We start from the raw sequence: 21,708 nt of genomic DNA on the forward strand, positions 1-21,708 counted from the left end.
GGTTTTGCCAGAAGCAACTTGCTGATTTTGCCAGAAAAGGCTGGTCCAGAGAGAATCCCTTGTCTGATAAAGCTATTCTGTTTTTGTTTTTTTCCCTTTCCTTTGTAGCATGTTGCTTAATGGCACTCTCCAGGTGTAAATGAGTTTCTATTTTTTTCTCTCATTAGATTCGGGTTAACTGCTTATTTTTAGTATAGGCACAGACTGCGGAAATAGACTAACTGCATGCCAAGCCTTCCCTTCTACAAATAAATTCGGTACGTCCCTAATGGCCATTCCCCCACGTCAGGTGTCTACCTAAATTGGAAACCCCCATGCATTCGGGCTCTTTTTCCTAATTATTGAAGGAAAAATACAGCTCATCGGGGAAAACGCACACTAAAATCGACGGCAAGCTTGTTAGGAAGATTCTGGAGGTGGACAGATCTGTACAGATTGCTAACTGCCTTTCCGAGAAACAGGAGACCAATTAGAATCAGCCGGATAATCCCACTACCAAAATTGGCGGTGAAAAGAAGGGGGGTGGAATTTCTCCATCATTCCCTATTGCTTCATCGTTAATATCTTAGGATTTCATGTGTTGAGGGCCTTCCTGCAGGCTTTGCAAATAATAGCAACATTCCTCTGGAGACTTTCCTTGCAAGCTGCTTGGATAAGGGGGGGGGGGGGCGAGGGAATCAGAGACATATATAAGGGACTTCTCCATGTCACCAGTGGCTTACTGCAGGCAAAAAGTGAACATAGACTGGAGTTCTTCCAGTTTGCTTTTTCCCGCGATAGGGCTGGGACTTTAAAAGGATGGGCTACCTTTCTCGGTTGTGAGCTGTGCAGAGAGCACTAAAGTGACTAAGAATCATGGGATATACAGCATCTATGCATTTAAAGATAAAGGTTTGCCCTGTCTAGTAGTGTCCAGCTCAAAGGGGCTGTACTCATCTGTTTCTTAGCCAAGGGCAGGAGTAGGCAACCTTGGCTCTTTTATGACTCGTGGACTTCAACTCCCAGAACTCACTTAACAAATGTTTCACTTTGCAACGTATATTTTGGGCTGAATTGTGGTTGTAAGTTGAGAACTATCGGTGTGATATTTCTTGCAGCCAACTTTGTGTCCTTGAAATATTTTGGATTACCACTTTTTGTTGTTGTTGTTAGTTGCGAAGTTGTGTCCGACCCATCGCGACCCCATGGACAACGTTCCTCCAGGCCTTCCTGTCCTCTACCATCTTCTGGAGTCCACTTAAGCTCACGCCTCCTGCTTCAATGACTCCATCCAGCCATCTCATTCTCTGTTGTCCCTTTCTTCTGTTACCCTCCATCTTTCCCAACATTAGGCTCTTCTCCAGTGAATCCTTCCTTCTCATTAAGTGGCCAAAGGACTTGAGTTTCAACTTCAGGATCTGGCCTTCTAAAGAACAGTCAGGGTTGAGCTCCTCCAGGACTGACTGGTTTGATCGCCTTGCAGTCCAGGGGACTCATAGGAGTCTTCTCCAGCACCAGAGTTCAAAGGCCTTCATTCTTTGGCGCTCAGCCTTTCTTATGGTCCAACTTAAACCCAGCACATGAAAGGAGCATCGACAGAAAGAAAGCTGCCTTAAAGTGATAATAACAACCCTTGAAATAACTGTACCTATGTACAGTTTATGTTTCCCTATTATATAATAGTCATCATTACCAACTGATCTGCAGCCAGCAGAGGGCAGTGCACGATAGGAATTTTGTCTGCTTTATTTTTCCATTTCACATTAATTTTTTCTTTTTTTTCTTTTGTCTGGTCTCTGAATTCTTGTTGACCTCTGACGACCTCCTCCACTAATTCCTGCATTTTTATTGCAAGGTTGTTCGGAAGCGGCTTGCCATTGCCTCTGTCCTAGGGCTCAGAGAAAGGGCTGGCTCAAGAACACCCAGCTGGCTTCATGCCTAAAGGTGGGATTCGAAGCCGGGGTCTTTTGATTTTGTGTTTACTATTTTGGTTTTTTGGTTTTTTCAAAAAAAAAGCAGTTGAAAGTTTTTGGAAGTTTTTCCAATCACTCTGATTATAACCAAGCTGGATGAGCCAAATAAAGGAAGAAGAAAAAATACAGAGGAAAGAAAAAATGAAGAATATATTTATTTACAGCTCTTCTTATGCTGCTGCTGTTCCCCCACCTGTTCTACCCACCAAAGATCTTTCTCCTGTTTTTATTGCCTCTGATCCCAATCACTCGCAATCCCCAGTTTTCCTTCCATCACAGTAGATAGCAAACACTTCCCGGAGGATTTACTTTAAATGTTACAACCAGATGTACATTGTACCCATAAGAAGTTACTTGCTTATTGTAGATTTTGATGTTAAAGAAATTAGTTTGATGTTGAATCTTATAACAGCTGCAAGATTATTGGTGGGGCAATATTGGAAGAAAAACTCACAGCCTACCTTGGAAGAATGGATACTTAAGGTGTCTAATTTAGCAGAAATGGCGGAAATCTCCGCCTATTTGAAGGATCAATCACAAGAAAAATATATTATGGTTTGGAAAAGATGGATTAATTATATTCAAAAGAAATATGAAACTGATAAGTATTATCTTGCATATGTGTAGATGTTAGATAATTATTAATAATTTTAATTATATTATTATTTTTGTTTTAATTTGTTAATATTTGTTTTGAAAAGGAGTTAAAGTGCGTTATGGTTTCGTTTGATAGTATAGTTGGTTTATGTTAGATAGATTATGTTTGTTTATTTGTTACCCTGTAATCAGCTCTGGGAAGTGGGGGAGGGGGGAAGGGGTGGGAGGGGCTTATATTGTAAATTTTTTAAAACTTTTAATAAAAAAAAAAGAAAAAGCTACTTGCCACCTATTTGGGAACCGGTTTTTAAAGCTGCATGGAAGAACATGGGGAAAAAACTTTTCATCCCATTCCAAAGATGGCACCGCAAGCCTTGAAACAGCCTGTTTCAATACAAAAAACTTGATATGTAATTCTGTGATGGCTGAGTGGGATACAATAGGCATACTCAGCTGCTTGGGCTAATTAAATGAACTATTTATTTATTAAATTTCTGAATTGCTCACCTGACTTAAGTGACTCTGGCCAGATTACAAGAGCCGCTATAAACACATGATCAAAACAGGATTAAAAAACAAGATTGAAACGCACAGGTTCAAAGTGGAAATCAAAGTTAAAAGCTTCAGAAATATGAATCTGAATTAGGCCTGGGGAGTTCTGGTTTATGAAGCTCCTGCTGTGAAAATTGGCTCCTCACCCATCTGGTAACACAATTAACACTAAAGATAAGGTGACCAACTTTTTTACAATGAGAAGGAGGACACAAATAAATCGAAGGAAAAAAAGTGAGTCTAAGGTGTGCGTGTGTGCCGTGTCGTGTTTCGGTAAGAAGTAAACAAAGCCACTTGCGTGCGGCGCACTCTTGCGCGCGGCGCACTCTCTCAAAATAGTTCTGTGCGGAGCGCATGCGTCTCATAATCGTGTCTCGCTGTACTGTACCGAGCCTTGACGAATCGTCATGTCAAGTACAAATACATCACATCACACGCAACGGATTGGATCGGCATCGATCGAATACGGAGATTTACAGATTAGTCTTCAAATATCAAAAAGGAGGACATGTAGGAGGACACTTTTCGAGAGAGGACAGAATTTACAAAAGAAGGACTGTCCTCCCTAAAGGAGGACGGTTGGTCATCTTACTAAGGAGACTACTTAAAAATCTCTATCAATGCTAGGGGAATTCTGGCAATTGAAGTCCATATGTCTTAAAATTGCCAAGGTTGAGATACACTGAACTATATTGCCAAGGAAAGGAAAGAGTTTTTAGCCTTGGTGTCATCTATAACACCCCCAAATATGATTTAATACATCAGGATTAAAACAAACAAGCAAACAAACAAACAGGAGTTTAACATAAAGCCTGACCTCAACTTGTGACACCTAAGGAAGCCTCTGAGGCCTTCAAATGCTAAATCTCAAAGATCTTAAAGATATGTCCTTAAAGTTTGAGAATGATTTTGCATACTATGAATTTAAATGGACCGAACGTATCTACACCAACTCTAGTAAGAATGCAGCCAGGTCATTTTCAGGATGTAAAAGCACTTGATCAGTCCTTTGAACTTGTATTCTGGATTAGAGTTTTGAAGCGGTCTACAACCGGTTCAATAACCTCCTCGTGAATTTTCGATAATTTTTCACGGATCGCAGTTTTCAGGTTTTCCAACGCTGAGGAGATCCAGCTTGGTTTTTCCACCTCTTCCTTTTTCTTCCTAAGCTCCTCGATCTCCTCGTTCAGCTGGCTCGCCTCCTTCTCAAAACCCTCTTCCAATAAAGCCTTCTGCTCCTGCGGACAGAGCAAACATCAGCATCATGAGACTGAAAGCAAAAGACGTGATTATTGTCCTAGACCGTGTTCAAGGATGTACCCAAGAAAGAAAGAAAGAGATTCAAGATCTACTTGGTCAATTCCTGTCAAAGTGTAATTTTGTAAATGAGAAAAGCAGGAAATAACCTCATATGGACTCCACCCAGTGGTGGGGATTCATCCAGTTCTCACCACTTCGGCAGAACTGGCCCAGAATGGACTTCCGGAAGCAGCATCCACACAGAGAACCGGTTGTTCACATATTTGAATCCCACCATTCCTTCCTTCCTTCCTTCCTTCCTTCCTTCCTTCCTTCCTTCCTTCCTTCCTTCCTTCCTTCCTTCCTTCTTTCCTTCCTTCCTTCTTTCCTTCCTTCCTTCCTCCCTCCCTTCCTGTGGTGGGATTCAACCAGTTCCACCACTTCGGCAGAACCGGTAGCTAATTTTTTGTTGCCCAGGCCCAGAATGGACTTCCGGAAGCAGCATCCACACAGAGAACCAGTTGTTGACATATTTGAATCCCCCCACTGACTCTACCCCATTAGATCCCTATAATTCAGCTCAGTTACTCTCTCGGCCAGGGTGAGGTGTGTCCTGCAGTGAACAATTCACGTGGCTTTTGCACCAGTTAGCATATAAAGTAGCACAGGAAATGGGAATTCAAAGCCGTCTGTGTCAGAAATCCTCATTCCCCAAATCACAAAAGATTCTTTGCGCTTTGAGGAGGGGGGGAAAATCCTCTTTTCATTTCCTCTTCTATTACTCCTAACAGATCACAGCCAGAGCTGACATCATAAGTCAGTACAAGTACAGTATAGTCATGGGCTGTCTCGCTTAATGACTGTGACAAAATAAAGAAAGAGATACTTCGGGATCCAATCTGAGTCCGTCGCCGGGACCAGGGGCATTGTCTCCTGAGCCCATCTTCAGGAAACGTCTCTCTAGCAGAGTGCGTGCTTTTCTGTGTATTTTTGTGGTGCCTGTTGTATGCGGCTTTTTAGATGTTGACTGGGGTCTGTTGATGACTGGCTTTTTAAGTCATTGGTTGTCGTTTGCTTGTGCTGCCCAGCCCTCGCCTTCTAAATACTTGATAAGCTGGGGGCAAATCAGCACTCCACTCGACTGACGAGAGGCTTGTTTCCCAGGTTCCAATCACTGTCCTGACTGTTTTTGGACCTGCTCGTCCAACAATCTTAGTAGCTGCAAAATTGATTGATGGGATGATTTGCTTATTGACCAATCCAGATTGGATCCTGAAGCATTTTCCTGGGACACGTATATTCACCTTCATTCGTGAAAGAGATACTTGCAGTACGCTTGTCCTAAACCCATTGCTTTTCAGTTTTGAAAGTCTGCCTGTTTGTTAAAACCCGACCTCCCAACGACAGCAAGCTGAGATTATCGTGTTTACCCTGAGTTTGCTTTCGATCATCTTCTCGTATTCTTCCAGCCTCTGCTTCTTTTCTTCCAGCCTCTTCTTCTTCAGCATGTGAAAGTTCATGTCCTGACTCTGTTTGTGGTCCGCCGATTTCTGTTTTGACATTTCTTTTTCCAGCTTCTGAACCTCCTTTTCTAGTTCTTTGGCTTTGGCCTTCATCTTTTCATCTAAACCGGGGGGGGGGGGAGGAAGACATAAACAACTGCAGGTGATGTGCAAGCTGGCAAATACAGTAGTGGCCAACATTGTGGAAACCTTCTGGGAAAAGTGTACAGTAGAAATGCCACCTTTGGTTAAGTTTCCACCCATTTTTCTTCTCATTTCTTTATAACTGTAGCCTTGTTCGCTTAATAAATACTATTTTACATCGCTTTCTGGGTGACCAGTCAACTCTTTGCACCATGACTTTAATTTTATTACGTTTTACAAGCTCACCAAATGAAAGAACACAAAAAAACCCCAACCAACTCAATAGCGATCACATAACACACTGACAAATGTCCTCCTCTCAGCTTCAATACATGACATCAATCACTGGATCCTACCGTGATCTGATTGGCTCATTGCCAAAACAAGATGACACCCGATTGGCTCTCTAAACACTCACACTCATTGGCTACCATCAGATGAAGGAAAGCTACCTGAGATCAATCTAAGCAAGTTGTACTTCCCTTTTCTGATTATTTGGCTATAACGTTTCATAGAATACAGTACAGATAATTGAACAAACTTTGTTGCATTACGTTCTTGATTAAATTATCTTTCCATTGATATATAATTTTATGGTACTGCTCCCCCCAAAAAAGTGGTGTTATTAGCCTTCAAACCTCAAAAAATACACTTTTTCCCAAAAGATTTCCACAATTTTGGCCACGATTGTATTGCAATAAATAAGTAGATTTGGCTACAGGCAGCCCTTGCTTAATTATGATCAGAGGTTCCATCCCTCAGCCACTCAGTCATAAAGTACAATTCAGGTCCTCCATTTACGACCACACAATTGAGCCCAACATTTCTGCTGCTTAGCAAGTCATTTCTTAAGTGAATTTTGCCCCATTTTATGACTTTTCTTGCCACAGGTGTTAAGTAAATGACTGAAGTTGTCAGCTAAGTGATGCAATTGTTAAGGGAACTTGGCTTCCCCATTGACTTTGCTTGAAGGGGATCCCGTGATCCTGGGACACTGCGACCGTCATAACTATGAATCAGCTGCCAAGCATCTGGATTCACGTGACCGTGAAGATGCTGTAACAGTCATAAGTGTGAAAAATGGTCATAAATCGATTTTTTCAGTGCCCTTGTGACTTTGACCGGTCACTAAATGAACTGTTGTAAGTCGAGGATGACCTGTACACATTTCCAGCCTCACTGTAATGAGGTGTTTGGAACAAGTGAAGGCTATTGGCTGCTGTAGGGGAATTACAAGAATATGGCCCAAAGAGGCATTAAACAAATTACACGAACGTTTTAGGAAAGACAATTATTTCCCCTAGAATCCTTTTTTTCTAAAAAAAAGAAATCTTAAAACGGGTGTGATATGCTTGGATCAGCTCCTTCCCAAGGTCCTGGGCTCTCCTGCTCACCATTTTGCAGTTCATTTATTGGGATATAAATGAATGCAGTTACAAATATTGGATAATGCTGCAGAAAAGTGTTAATACCACTTTACAATGCCTTGGTAAGGCCACACTTGGAATACTGCATCAAGCTTTGGTCACCACGATGTAAAAAAGAGGCTGAGACTCTAGAAATAGTACAGAGAAGAGCAACAAAGATGATTAGGGGACTGGGGGCTAAAACTTATAAAGAATGGTTGCTGGAATTGGGTATGTCTAGTTTAACGAAGAGAAGGACGAGGGGGGACATGATAGCAGTCTTCCAATATCTCAGGGGCTGCCACAAAGAAGAGGGAGTCAAGCGATTCTCCAAAGCGCCTGAAGGCAGGACAAGAAGCAACGGGTGGAAACTAACCAAAGAGAGAAACAACCTAGAACTAAGGAGAAACTTTCTGACAGTCAGAACAATTAACCAGTGGAACAACCTGCCTCCAGAAGCGGTGAATGCGCCAACCCTGGAAGTTTTTAAGAAGAAACTGGACAGCCATTTGTCCGAAATGGTATAGGGTTTCCTGCCTGAGCAGGGGGTTGGACTAGATGACCTCCAAGGTCCCTTTCAACTTTATCATTATTATTATTAAAAAGGACACCGCTCCATCTTTCATTACCAAGTGCTTACTCAAAGGGGAGAGGAAAGCATTTTCCCAATGAGTTTAAGGATAAACAAGTCTGTTCCCACCTCCAAAGCAGAACCAACACCCCAGCATCATCCGACAGCTTGTTCACACCTTTACCTGCTATTTCCTTCTCGTTCATTTGAAGGGCTTTGTCATTTTGAAGGATGGCTTTGCTGATGTCTTCCTTGCCCCGGAGGAATTTTTTCAGGATCTTCCATGCCTGGTTGAAGGAAAAGAGAGAGAGAGAGCTGGAGTGACGCAGAGACGCCAGCGATGAGAAGTTTGCTGGACCAGATGGTAGCTAGCTTAGGAATTAAGAACTGTGTTAGAGCATTTAGCATTTAAAGGGTTAATGCTGTCTCCTTAAGAGATGGCCTCTGGGAAATGTAGTCTACTGTTAGTCAGTCCTATATCTTATCTAGTCAGTGGGAGGGGCTTCAAAGTTTATGACTGGACTTCCTGGCTAGGTATATGTAAAAGCCTTTGTGTAAGACAGATATGTGGTTCCTGTGCTCCATACGAATATGGGGTGAATCTACCTCTAATATTTTACACCACAAGAACGGAAAGAGTATGATACGTTCGTCAGAAGAACTCTTCTTGACTATAAGTTATTGTTTAGAGATTCCTGAAGAATAAATAATTTGAATATTAATCGGTCTTTGGAGTTTATCTGTCTGTGACGAACAGGATTAAAGCAGATCTCTTGTTTGGACCAGAACAGTAAAATATTAGAGGTAGATTCACCCCATATTCGTATGGAGCACAGGAACTGCGTGTCTACCTGAACGATCTCCCTGCTGTCAAATGGGGGACACCAAGTGAAATCTCATGCCGAATTGGGGGAAAATTGTCTTCCTGTAGCTCGTCAAAAGGACATTTTAAACACAAAAGGACAGTCTTGATGCCAGGGAGGTAGGTGTGCAATGATGGGAATTTCACCCAAAAATGAAACATTTGTTATCACGATCGGAAATAATAATAATAAGAGTTGTGTCTGACACTAGGGGCCAGTGCTCATCTCTGTTTCTTAACTGAGGGAGCCAGCATTGTAATTTCCATGGTCATATGGCCAGCTTGGCTATAGCTGAGACACATGGAATGCTGTTACCTTCCCACTGAAGCGGTACCTATTTATCTACTCGCATTTGCCTGCTTTTGAACTGAGCTGGAGCACGAAACGGGAGCTCACTCGTTGCACTGCGCTCAGGTCTCAAACTCTCAGCATTTTTAACCAAGGAGCCATCAGGTCCATCTGTACATTACATGCTTCATTTTCCCGACAGCTTTATCCAATGTTACGGAGTCTGGCCTAACAGAACTACATCAGCCTTTGTGAGTATTAATTTAGCAAACCTCATCATTTTGTACCATGATTCCTTTCTTAGGTGTATCAAAGAATTGTTTCTCCAGTTTCTGGAGGTCATTAAGAAATTCCTGGTGGCCACCAGCTCGGGAATAGCTTCCGTTCTTGATATTCTGCTCCAGGCCCTCAGACAGTGAGGCTAATAAAGCTGAACAGATTTCGGAGGATTTCTCTTTATTTTTCTGGCAGTACTCTTCTTTCTTGCTATCCAGAGTTTTCTGGTAGGAACAAGAGATAACATAGCAAGAACTGAGATTTGACAAACAAATCCATGTTTGTGGTCTTCCGTGATTAAACAGACCTTCATCCCAACTTGAAATGGTAGATGCTCTTCCTTTAATTCAGGGGTCTTCAAACTTGGCCCTTTTATGACTTGTGGACTTCAACTCCCAGAATTCCTCAGCCAGGCACGCTGGCTGAGGAATTCTGGGGGTTGAAGTCCACACGTCATAAAAGGGCCAAGTTTGAAGACCCCTGCTTTAATTTAACTAGAGCAGTGTCTCTTCAGGGCAACAGGGCTTTAAGATGTGTGGACTTCAACTCCCAGAATTCCTCAACCAGTATTGGTGGCTGTGGAATTCTGAGAGCTGAGGTCCACACAACTTAAAGCCATCAAGGCTGAGAAACACTGAACTAGTTACTAGAGCAGTGATGGTGAACCTTTCAGAGACCAAGTGCCCAAATGCAACCCGAAACCCACTTATGCATCGTCGGGTGCCGGGTGGGTGTGGCCTATTGGGTGGGTGTGGCTGCAGTGGTAACAGCAGACTGGGTGGAACTAAAAAGTTCAATCAATCAATTCCAACTTTGCGAGATCTTTTTTTTTTCGTGAGAAGTTGAAATTGACTGATTGATTCAACTTTTTTTTTTTTTTTTGCACATGGCGGTGGAGGCCTAAAGCGAAAAGGTTTTATAAAACCCAGCTGAAGGCCTAGGACTGGGGCGACGGCACGCGTGCCCACAGAGAGGGCTCTGAGTGCCACCTCTGGCACCCGTGCCATAGGTTCGCCACCACTGTACTAGAAGATACTTAATTCTTAGAACAGGAACAGAATTTTCCAAAAGGGCTGATGATAACATCCCTCATCATCCTGTCAATTCTCCTGGATGTTCCTTCCCACATCCATCATTTGTCCTTCACGGCAATCAGGCACATTTCCAAATAAAACACCTGGCGATATAGCCATCCACCAATATCTTGACTAGGAACATCTACACCACTTCTGCGAGGCTAGAACAAGAATACTATGTTTTGTATTCTTTTCTAAAATATTTTTAAAACTTTATTATAAGATAAATATGCAGAAAGAAACTTCTGTTTTCAACTTTGAGCAAAAATGTCAGGAGCATTTTCTGGACAGAAACAAAACAAGAAGAGTTCTTCTCTTTAATAAAAACCATTTGGCCATCTCCATCAATTCCATATTTTCTGTAGTCTTATAACTACAGAAAATACTGGAGGTTAAGTTCCAGAACAAGGAGCCACCAGTTTTCAGTATTATCTATAAAGGTTGGTGTCATACAAGATTACCTACCATGAGTTCAACCTGGAATTCACGTGTATCATCCTTGAAAGCACGAGCCATGAACATCTGGAGAGCCTGTTCCTCACATATTTTGTGTTTGTCCAGAAGTTCCTGGAGACTATCAGTGGGTAGCTGCAAGCTATGGTCCATCAGTTGCGCATAGCGAGCAACAGCTTCCTGCAGGGCTGCCCTGTTCTCAATCTCAGCCAAAGCCAGGACTGTGTTCTCCAGGCAGGGAATATTCCCACTAGAGATAGTATCCACGTAGGTCTCAACCAACTTTGCCAATACTGCATAAAGAAAAATAATATAGATCGTTGAACCATCAGCCAGCCATATTCAGCTATCGTTGCTCTTTGTGGAGCAGACTCAAGAATTTAAGGCACTGTGCCATAACATGCTTGCCAATAGTCTATGTTGGTTCTCACTCATCCAGGTCATGGTTGTCCCAAAGGTGTTTTTTTCAACAGGCAACTGGACTTTTTCCTTGATGATATTTCATTTCTCATCCAAGAAGCTTCTTCAGTTCGGACTCAACGACTCTCAGAAAGAGTGCTAATGACCAGATGACCACAGGGAATATCGATCCTTCCATTCTCCACCATCCAGTCAAAACTGAAGAAGCTTCTTAGATGAGACACAAAAAGTTTTCAGGGAAAACAAAGAAAGTCCAGTTGAAAAAGCATCATGCTTGCCAGTTGGGCTAGATCAGCATGCACTATGCCTCATTCTGTTGAATGAAGTCTCCTCCAGAAAGCCATGCAGGCTGGACCATCTAGCCCAGTGGTTCTCAACCTTTCCAATGCCGCAACCCCATAATACAGTTCCCCATGTTGTGGTGACCCCCAACCACTTATACATCACCGGGTGCCAGGAGCGTGGCCAAAGAAAAGGGGGGAAAATGGCGGACAGCCTTGTTTGGCGACCCCCGTGAAATGGTCGTTTGACCCCAAATGGGGTCCCGACCCACAGGTTGAGAACCACTGATCTAGCCCATGGGTAGGCAACCTTGGCTCTTTTATGACTCATGGACTATGCTGGCTCAGGAATTCTGGGAGTTGAAGTCCATGAGTCATAAAAGAGCCAAGGTTGCCTACCCATGGGCTAGATGGTCCAGCCTGCATGGCTTTCTGGAGGAGACTTCATTCAACAGAATGAGGCATAGTGCATGCAAATTTTCCAGCTGTCCCTGGCTTATACTAATAACACCCCAGACTTAACAAGTGTTGAAAAGAAAGACAAAAAAAATCTGAATAGTTGATGTGGCAATACCTGGAGACAGAGAACAGAAGAGAAAGAACTCAAGAAGATAACTAAATACAAAGAAGACCTGCAAATAGAAATAGAACTACTGTGGCAAAAGAAAGCAAAGATGGAACTCATATTAATAGGCACCTGGGCAATCAAAATAACTGGAGCACCACTTGAACACCATCAGCAATGACAAAATCTCCATCAGTCAGTTGCAAAAGGCAACTGTAGTTGGACAAGTTGACATGCTGTGACGTTACCTTTAACGTCCTCAAACATCCACATCTGCCTATCCCAGGTCCTTGAGAAGAACTCCATTGGATCAAAATGCCAAATCCAATATAAACATCTGGCTGAGTATAGTTATTCCTCGATTTACAACCACAATTGAGCCCCATTTTTTGTTGCTAAGTGAGACATTTCTTAAGTGAATTTTGCCCCATTTTATGACCTTCCTTGCTACACTTAACACTTCTTGTTAAGTGACTCACTGCAGTTTTTAAATCAGTAATAGTGAATCTGGCTTCCCCATTGACTTTGGTTGACCAAAGGTCGCAAAAGAGGATCACATGACCCAGGACACTGCGACCGTCATAAATATGAGCCAGTTGCCAAGCGTCTGAATTTTGATCACCTGACTAGAGGGGATTCTGCAACGGACGTGTGAAAAATAATTACAAATCACTTTTTTCAGTATTGCTGTAACTTCAAACAGTCACTAAATGAACCGTTGTAAATCGAGGCCTACCTGTATACAACCAAACACAAGCTATATAAATAAAAATGTAAATGTTCGTTTCTTCAAAATCTTAAATCTCCGAACGTTCTTCACCGATTGCTTTGAAATTTTGACACAACGTTGCATTCAAATATGCACATGTTTTTATATACCTATATTATATAGATGTCACACCTGTGACAGGTAAAAACACGCTTTTTTGAAAAACAGGTAAAAACATGCTTTTTTTGAAAAACAGCGCCATCTGTTGGACGTAATCTCTATATCTGCACATACAATGAAACAACAAAAAATACTGCATACCCACAAGCATTGTGAAATTAAACATATTACAAATGTGTGCTTTCTCTTTTCTTTCTTGAGCCACAGCAACACGTGGCTGGGTACAGCTAGTAATAATAATAATGATAGAGCTAGAAGGACTCACAGTTGCCAGTGACAACATGTCCGCCTGGAAGAGTCTTTTCTTGGGATGTCGCATAGACATAATGACAAAATTTCTTTGCTTGTTCCACAAATTCAGGCTCCAGCTGAGTATCTACCATATTTTCCAGATAGCGCAAGTTCCGACTTTTAGTAGGGGAATCAAAGACGAAGCATTTCCGGGTGTGGAAAAATAGTCGGATGTATTTCCGTGGCATATTGAATGTCTGCTTCTTCTGACTGTTACCTAGAAAGCAACATGTCCACCTGGCAGGTAAATCTGAATTTCACTGGGGAAAGTTCCTATCTAATAATAATAATAATAATAATAATAATAATAATAGTAGAAGTAGTAGTAGTAGTAGTAGTAGTAGTAGTAAAGTTGGAAGGGACCTTGGAGGTTATCTAGTCCAACCCCCTGCTCAGGCAGGAAACCCTACACCATTTTGGACAAATGGCTGTCCAGTCTCTTCTTAAAAACTTCCAGGGTTGGAGCATTTACTGCTTCTGGAGGCAGGTTGTTCCACTGATTAATTGTTCTCACATTAATTGTTCTCATCTCTATTATTTAGTGCCATTTCACTGTTATCCTTACCTAGTACATGTTTCTCCTCTTACTTTATCCACCTTTTCTCTCTTATAGAGGCCACAAATCTATAATGTGAGTTTTTCTGGTTTCCAAACCAGTGACTTCGGATAGCCTCTATTTAACACACTGCACTGTGATTTACCCAGAAGGATTTTGTGGAAAGGTGATGTACAAATTAAGGGTGATTTAGTCTTTTAACCTGCAGACTCAGCCACCAAAGTATATGCAAATTGCAACCTGAAATTTCAAGCGGCAGCTTCTGGCAGTTGCAACCCTGATTTAAATTAATCGAGAAAACGGAGCATTGAAGAAATAACACCACTGCTTATTGTACAACAAGTAATTTGGTTAGGGAACAAATGAGGAAAACAACTCAGCTTTTATTTCAGTGCCGTGACTACTGAGAATGAAATGGGTTTCCTAAGAAAAACATATTCCTACTGGGTATTTTTGTTGTCGATTTAGCCTGTTTCAAAGTTCAATTATTTTTTATTGTATCATATCTGCTGAGTCTTATTTTACAATGCTCCGTCACTCAGATGACTTCCTTGCCTAAATTAGTAGAACCTACAATTTCCTGGTTTCTAGTCTGGTGTCTTCATTTCTAGATCAAACTAGCTTGGGTGATACTTTTTACCTCTTGAGGTCTATTCTGGGACTCCCTAAAGAAGGAAAGTTTAGGGCTGAGGCTTCTGTTCCTTATTCAAGTGGTCACATAGACCTTCACGCTGCATTTGTCATCAGTTACCTATTTTTAATTCCAGAGCGTGTTCGAGATATTCGTCCTCCGTGATGGATTGCCCGTCCCGTTCCAGCTGCAGTGAGAAGTCTCGCACTGTCCAGATAAACATTGGGAAAAAGCCGACAAATTCGGAAGAGTCATCTGTATCTCCAGGAGCGGAGGAAGCCTTTGACTTGATATATTGAGACAACTCCGTCACAAAACTGTTGGCCCAGCTTAGGAATCATGCAATGTACATGTGCAGTGAACAAAGAGGATGGTCTTGAAGGCTAGAGAGAAGATTTGCTACCAGGGCAATTGTCAAATAAATGAAACAACATTATAGCCTCAGAATAAAGTGCAATTATCCCTGTTGAAGAGCAACGTGGTTCTAATAACAGACTTCATCTATTCATTGCCTCAACCCATTTTCTGTGTCTGCACAATACCCCGAAATGTAAGCCAGTCAACATTCACTCTAATCAAGCTTAAGCATGTGGGGAAATACAGTGGATGAGTTTGGAAATGATGTAGGCAAGGATTTTCTGAAGTGTACCTCGCTCCAAATTTGACTGCATAGAACAGCGGTGGGGAACTATGGCCCTTTTATGACTTGTGGACTTCAACTCCCAGAATTCCTAAGTCAGCCATGCTGAGGGGAAAGGGAGAGATTTCCACGCTGAGCCATGCTGGTTCAGGAATTCTGGGAGTTGAAGTCCACCCATTTCCGAGTGCCCAAGATTGAGAAATACAAGCCTAGGCCAGGGGTAGGCAACCTTGGCTCTTTTATGACTCATGGACTTCAACTCCCAGAATTCCTGTGTCAGCCATGCTGAGGGGAAAGGGAGAGGTTTCCATGCTGAGCCATGCTGGCTCAGGAATTCTGGGAGTTGAAGTCCACGAGTCATGAAGGGGCCATAGTCTCCCCACTTTTTGAGAATACTGATATGGCCCTTGTATGACTTGTGGACCTCAACTCACAGAATTCCAGAGCCAGTTATGGTTATTTAAAGCATAACAAAATTGACTTCCTTTTTTTCTCTCTTCTTTCTTTTTTGCCTTTCCTCTTTTTTAATCTCTTTTTTCTCTTTTCTTACTCTGTATTAATTTCCCTTAAACTTTTACCTTCTTTCTTAAAACTGATAATAAAACTGTAATAAAGCGAAACAAAATTATCCCTGTTGAAAAGCAATGGGGTTCCAACAATAGACTTCACCTGTTCATTGCCTCAACCCATTTTCTAGGCCTCCACAATACCCCGACATGTAAGGTAATCAATATTCAATCTAACTAAGTTTAGCACGCTGAGGAAATGCAGTGGGCGAGTTTGGAAATGACGTAGACAAGGATGTTCCTGAAAGCTGCCTCACTCCAAATCTGACTGCACAGAACAGGGGTGGGGAACTATGGCCCTTTTATGACTTATGGACTTCAACTCCTAGAATTCCCCAGCCAGCCATGATGGCTCAGGAATTCTGGGAATTGAAGTCCACAAGTCATAAAGGGCTCATAGTTTCCCCACCTCTGGCACAGCAAACAGAGCTATTCTTGAAAAGGATACTGAAGCTTGTCCAGAGCAGCCTGATCAATGGTCCCCACACTGTTGTAGACCAGGGTGCTGCTCAGCAACACGGCCAAAGCGAAGATCCAGGCATCGTTTTGATTGCTGCCCTAGAGAAGGACAAGAATAGGTTATGATCTGTTTCTGACTTCTGCTGAGTTTATCTATGACGGTTAGAAGGTAACTTCTAATAAGCATAAGATACCATTCGTTCACCACTCCAGTATTTATTCACTGAGTCATTCATCTATTCAGACAGTCCCAGGGTGCTGGGAGTTGTAGTTTAGGAAAATTTGAGGCCACGCATTGCAAGAGTTTCAAATAACAGGTGGGGAGGTATACGTAAAAGCAAAGTAAATAGCTTTCCCCATTTACTTAGCTGGCTAGGAAAGTTGTAAATGACTTGGGGATCCTACAACTATGGTAAATACATGCCAGTTGCCCAGGGCCTAAATTATGATAACGTGAGCGTGGTGATACTGTGATGGTCATAAGTGTGAGGATCAGATACAGTATAAGACACTTTTTTCAGTGCTATTGTATCGAGGCATCTGACTCTTGAGCCATGAAGGGAAAATGTACGGTAAGATAATAGAAACAAGATCAAGACCAGTTATAGAAGCACAATTAGCAGAAGAGGAGATGCATTTTAGAAGAAATAGAAGCTGCACAGGTGCAATTTTTGTGCTTAAACAACCAACAGAAAAAGAATATGGAATACAATAAAAATCCCTTTCTCACATTTGTAGACCAAGAGAAAGCATTTGGTAAGAGTTGATAGGAAATTGTTTTGGCAAACATTGACTCAATGTGGAGTAAGTAAACATAGGTATAGGTTCTCCTGCTTGAGCAGGGGGCTGGACTAGAAGACCTCCAAGGTCCGTTTCAGCTCTATTCTATTTCTAGTCTAGTCTAGTCTAGTCTCATCTAGTCTAGTCTAGTCTAGTCTAGTCTAGTCTAGTCTAGTCTAGTCTAGTCTTCTACTCCATTCCTCTATTCTATTCTATTCTATTCTATTCTATTCTAATTGTAGTCTAGTCTAGTCTAGTCTATTCCATTCCACTATTCTATTCTATTCATTCTGAATTCTATTCTATTCTACATTTTTATTCTATTCTGTATTTCTATTCTATTCTATTCTATTAAAAAAACATCTTAATTAGAGTATGCAGAATCTTATACAGTGACTGCGGAAGTCCAATCAAAACAAACCAAGGATCATCTGAACCCTTCATAGTAACATCTGGAGTAAAACTATCCCCACTATTGTTTATCACCTACATTGACAGCATAAGCACAGCCAAACCCAAGAATGGAAATAATATGAACAAACGTCTCTTTGCAGATGATCAGGCATTGATAGCAAGTCCAGTTGAGAAACTGCAAAATCATCTTATGGACAGGAATGCCAGACAAATAATACGAAAATCAGCAAAAACAGAAGTAATTGAATTCTTTTATACAAAGAAATATAAAAATATAAAAATCACCTTTTCCACATCACCTATTCCCTCAGTATCCAGAAGGACAAGGGTTTGCTTAGGCCTATCTGGATAGGGAACACACCACATCCAGATTCCTTTAGTTTTTGCTTGCACTGTGGAGCCTAAACAGAAGCCTACAAATGGAAAAATGGGATATGGTTTAGATCTAAAATGGTCAACCTGTAATATGTTAGCTACAGTTAATAATAAGACACAGGTTGTTCACCTGTCTTTACACCTTGAAACAGGAAGTTATGCAAGGGTGTAGTTTCCCATGTGAAAATGGTCATCAAAAAATATTTCATTTTGCAATATAAAAAAAAGCACAAGAGTCCTCAAAAGATAAGGGAGCCTACATTTCTGAGAAGCTAAAAAAAAAAACACCAGAAGAAGAGTTATAAACATGTATTGATTAAAATAGCAATCTAGACATTCTGTAATGGGAGGGGAGAAAGACCTTGGGAGAAGGGCAAAGAGACACTTCCTGGGAAACGATCAGATAAGAGATAGCACAGCCTTCTGATGGACAGTGGGAGGGGCAAGAGGCTCAGAAGAGGACCACCCCCCCCCCCAGATTCTCTGGCACTAAAGGAAATGAGTGGAGAACTCAATTTTCAGATTCTGTCAGGGTAGCTTTACAATAAAGAAAATTGGCTCCTTTGATCAGGTTTCCTGTCTGCTTTGTCCCACGAGGCCAACATCACCTAATACAGTGGTTCTCAACCTTTTTAATGCCGCGACCCCCAACCGGTCGTAAGTCGAGGACTACTCAATCGGTCGTAAGTCGAGGACTACTCAACTGGTGCAGCACCATTTGCAGAATGGGACTTTAGGCGGGCTCAGCAGGGCAGAGACAGCCTGGACAATTCCTATTGGCTTTTGAAAGCCAATAGAATTAGACTCTATTCAAGAGAGTCTATTCTATTGGCTTTCAAAAGCCAAGAGAATAAAAGGGAGTAGCACAGCTAAGGAAAAGGGGAGGGAAAATGGCGGACTACGTTGTTTGGCGACCCCTGTGAAATGGTCGTTCGACCCCAAATGGGGTCCCGACCTACAGGTTGAGAACCACTGACCTAATAATAAAAGAGCAGGACGGGACCTTGGAGGTCTTCTAGTCCAACCTCCTGCACAAGCAGGAGACCCCATACCATTCCAGACAAGTGGCTATCCAGTCTCTTCTTAAAAGCCTCCAGTGATGGAGCACCCACAACTTCTGAAGCTGTTCCACCGGTTAATTGTCCTCCTCATCATTAGGCAATTTTTCCTTAGTTCTAGGTTGCTTCTCTCCTTGATTACTTCCCACCCATTGCTTCTTCTCTTGCCTTCTGGTACTTTTCTTACTTACTGTCAAACTTACTATCATAAAGGGGATGATAAACGTCTGCAAGATGACATCATTTCTAAGGGTCCCTTCCTTGTCACTGGATCACTCACAAAGGGTATTTTGGAAAACGAAAGCACAACCTGTCCATCGGAGCAGAAAACCCCAGACTTGGGCGGGAGGGGGGGGGTTTGCTGATTTTCCCACCCAGGTTTCGCCCTGGTCCATATTGTCCTGGTTCATCTCAGACCTTCTCACCTGAATTTTTGCCAGCCAGCTTGTTCATCAGGTAGGACTTGCCCGTGCGGTAGGGTCCCACGATGGACACCACCACGACCGGATTCTGGATGTCCGAGAGCAACTGGAGACCCTCCGAAGAGAGACGGAGGCGATTTTTCCTGTTCTCAACCAGGCACACCGGAGCCTCCATCCTGGCTCTGGGGGGGGGGGGGAGAGAGATGCAGCTGCAGAGAGGATGGGGCAGCTGCAGCACTTTCTTCACAGTGAGCTCCCAAAGGAGGAGCGTCAAAGACCCTTCCCCAAGTGTGTGATTTCCAAGTGACATCAAGTGGCCCATCCCAGGCCAGCGAGCGGATGGGTTTTGTAATTCCCAACAGGTCCCTTCTCAAGCCATCTTTCCCCCCCCCCCAGATCTCCAGAAGCCACTCAGCTGAAGGGCAGAGGGTCTTCAGGGCCAAGCCAGACCCCGGTGGCAGACCCGGACTGAAGGCAGTGAGGGGCCAAATGGGACCACCTACCCAGCAGCTTCCCCAGAAGCATTTGTGTGCAGAAGCCCCCCAATCTCTCACCCTTCTGGCCCCCAACCTGATCGGCTGAAGGGCAGAGGGTCTTCAGGGCCAAGACAGACCCCGGTCCAAAAGGGAGTGAGGGGTCCCCACGTCCCCTTCCCCACAAGCTCCCTCGGAACTCCACCCTACCTCCAACCTTCGCCCTAACTTGTCTATGGGGCAAAACCCCTCTGGCCCCCAACCCCCCCCCCCAGGGCTCAAACGGGACCACCTTCCCCACAGCTTCCCCAGAAGCATTTCTCACCTGGGAGACCCCCCCACCCCCACCCGCCCACACCTGTCCGGAGAAACCCTTCTGGCCCCCCAAGGGACCCTCCCACCAGCCCTTCACTCCCCCCACCCCAATTTCCAGGGGGGGGTCTCTGTTTCCCGGGGCCCCCCCCTCCCAACCTCAAGTCCAGGAAAGCCTCTGCAGCTGCGGCGAAGGACCGGAGCCCGGAGGGCAAGGTGGGGAAAAGCGTCTCCCCTTTTTCCCGGATCCCCTTTTTACCGTCTTTGCAAAGGAGATCAGGCGGGGATCCTCCGGCTCTCTTCGCGGCCCTCCCGCGACCGACTCGCAGCTCTTATCAAGACGCGGCGGCAGGCATCAAAGGCGGCCAGCCTCTCGGGCAGGCGGGACAAATCCTGAAAACCTTTCCGCCTGCCAACTTCGGGGAATAAGATCTGGCTGGGGAGGGCAGGGGTGCAGAGAGAGGAGGGGGGATTGGCTGACACACACACACACCCCAGCCTGATCTTTTCACTGTGGTTTGCACGCGTCGGGGGTTTGGGGTTTTTTTTTTTTTTTTTTTGTATAAACGCGTGTGCCATCCGCACGTGTGAATGTAACGGACATGAGCGTCTTATGCGGCGATTTTTAGGTTTAGATAACCTTTATGGTCAGTTTTTACTGAGTGGAGGCACTAGCAGTTTGCCTTGGTTGCTTCATCGTGGGTTACTCGCTCAAGATGTTGCTGGAATTGGGTATGTCTAGTTTAATGAAGAGAAGGATGAGGAGGGGACATGATAGTTTCCAGTATCTCAGGGGCTGCCCCAAAGAAGAGGGAGTCAAGCTATTCTCCAAAGCTCTTGAAGGCAGGACAAGAAGCAAGGGATGGAAACTCATCAAGGAGAGAAGCAACCTAGAACTAAGGAGAAACTTCTTGACAGTTAGAACAATTAACCAGTGAAACCACCTGCCTCCAGAAGCCGTGAATGCTCCAACCCTGGAAGTTTTTAAGAAGAAACTGGACAGCCATTTGTCCGAAATGGTATAGGGTTTCCTGCCTGAGCAGGGGATGGACTAGATGACCTCCAAGGTCTCTTCCAACTTTTATATTATTATTATTATTATTATTATTATTATTATTATTATTATTATTATTATTATTATTATTAATTTTGAAGAGATCCCCTACAATATTGTATCTAAGCCAAAATGACCAAAAAACATATAGTTTAAGCCAGAATTATTTTTATTAGGTATAATTGTAGGTGATGATGAGAGTGTATTTATTTAATTTTACATATATTAACTGCAGCAAGAATTGTATTTGCTCAATATTTGAAAAAATGAAGAATTACCAGCGGAGGAAGCGTTCATTAAAAAAAACTTAAGAGTGCTCAGAAGTGGATAGATTGACAATAATGAAAGGAAATTCAGTTTATTTTAGAACATGGAATACTTTTTATAATTGGCTAGATAAATGAGGTAGAGTGAAAGGAACTTAATATGTATTACTAAATTAGACATTGAAATCCAGAAAATATGTTGCTAATATTTTAAGCACTGTGATTATTAAAAAAAACTAATACAGATGTATCTAATATTGTACCTAAGCTGTTAATAGTTTTTAAAAGTGCACAAATTGAGACTGCAGGGAGGGAGAGGAGATGGGTGCGACACCAC

At 42.9% G+C, this 21,708-nt stretch overlaps 1 protein-coding gene across 3 annotated transcripts; it reads right to left on the reverse strand.

The window, feature by feature from the left end:
• Nucleotides 1–3,813: 3,813 nt before the first annotated feature.
• On the reverse strand, nt 3,814–20,878 carry LOC120311980 (guanylate-binding protein 1-like). 3 transcript variants are annotated; one of them, XM_039352122.1, is made up of 11 exons: nt 20,311–20,878; nt 19,270–19,448; nt 17,697–17,824; nt 16,207–16,316; nt 14,673–14,869; nt 13,340–13,582; nt 10,932–11,212; nt 9,387–9,614; nt 8,148–8,250; nt 5,771–5,964; nt 3,814–4,339 (listed from the first exon to the last, which is right to left on the reverse strand). In XM_039352122.1, exons 2-11 carry the CDS (start codon nt 19,439–19,441, stop codon nt 4,103–4,105), a joined length of 1,893 nt encoding a protein of 630 aa, XP_039208056.1. In that variant the 5' UTR covers nt 19,442–19,448; nt 20,311–20,878; the 3' UTR covers nt 3,814–4,102. The 3 variants fall into 3 exon arrangements, with proteins under 3 accessions (XP_039208056.1, XP_039208057.1, XP_039208058.1); XM_039352123.1 differs by having other exon boundaries at nt 20,211–20,878; XM_039352124.1 differs by having other exon boundaries at nt 9,402–9,614; nt 20,311–20,877.
• Between the last annotated feature and the right edge of the window lie 830 nt (nt 20,879–21,708).

This window comes from Crotalus tigris, unplaced genomic scaffold (genome assembly GCF_016545835.1).
Source record: "Crotalus tigris isolate CLP2741 ecotype Arizona unplaced genomic scaffold, ASM1654583v1 scf7180000018413.2111637, whole genome shotgun sequence".
Lineage (NCBI taxonomy): Eukaryota > Metazoa > Chordata > Lepidosauria > Squamata > Viperidae > Crotalus > Crotalus tigris.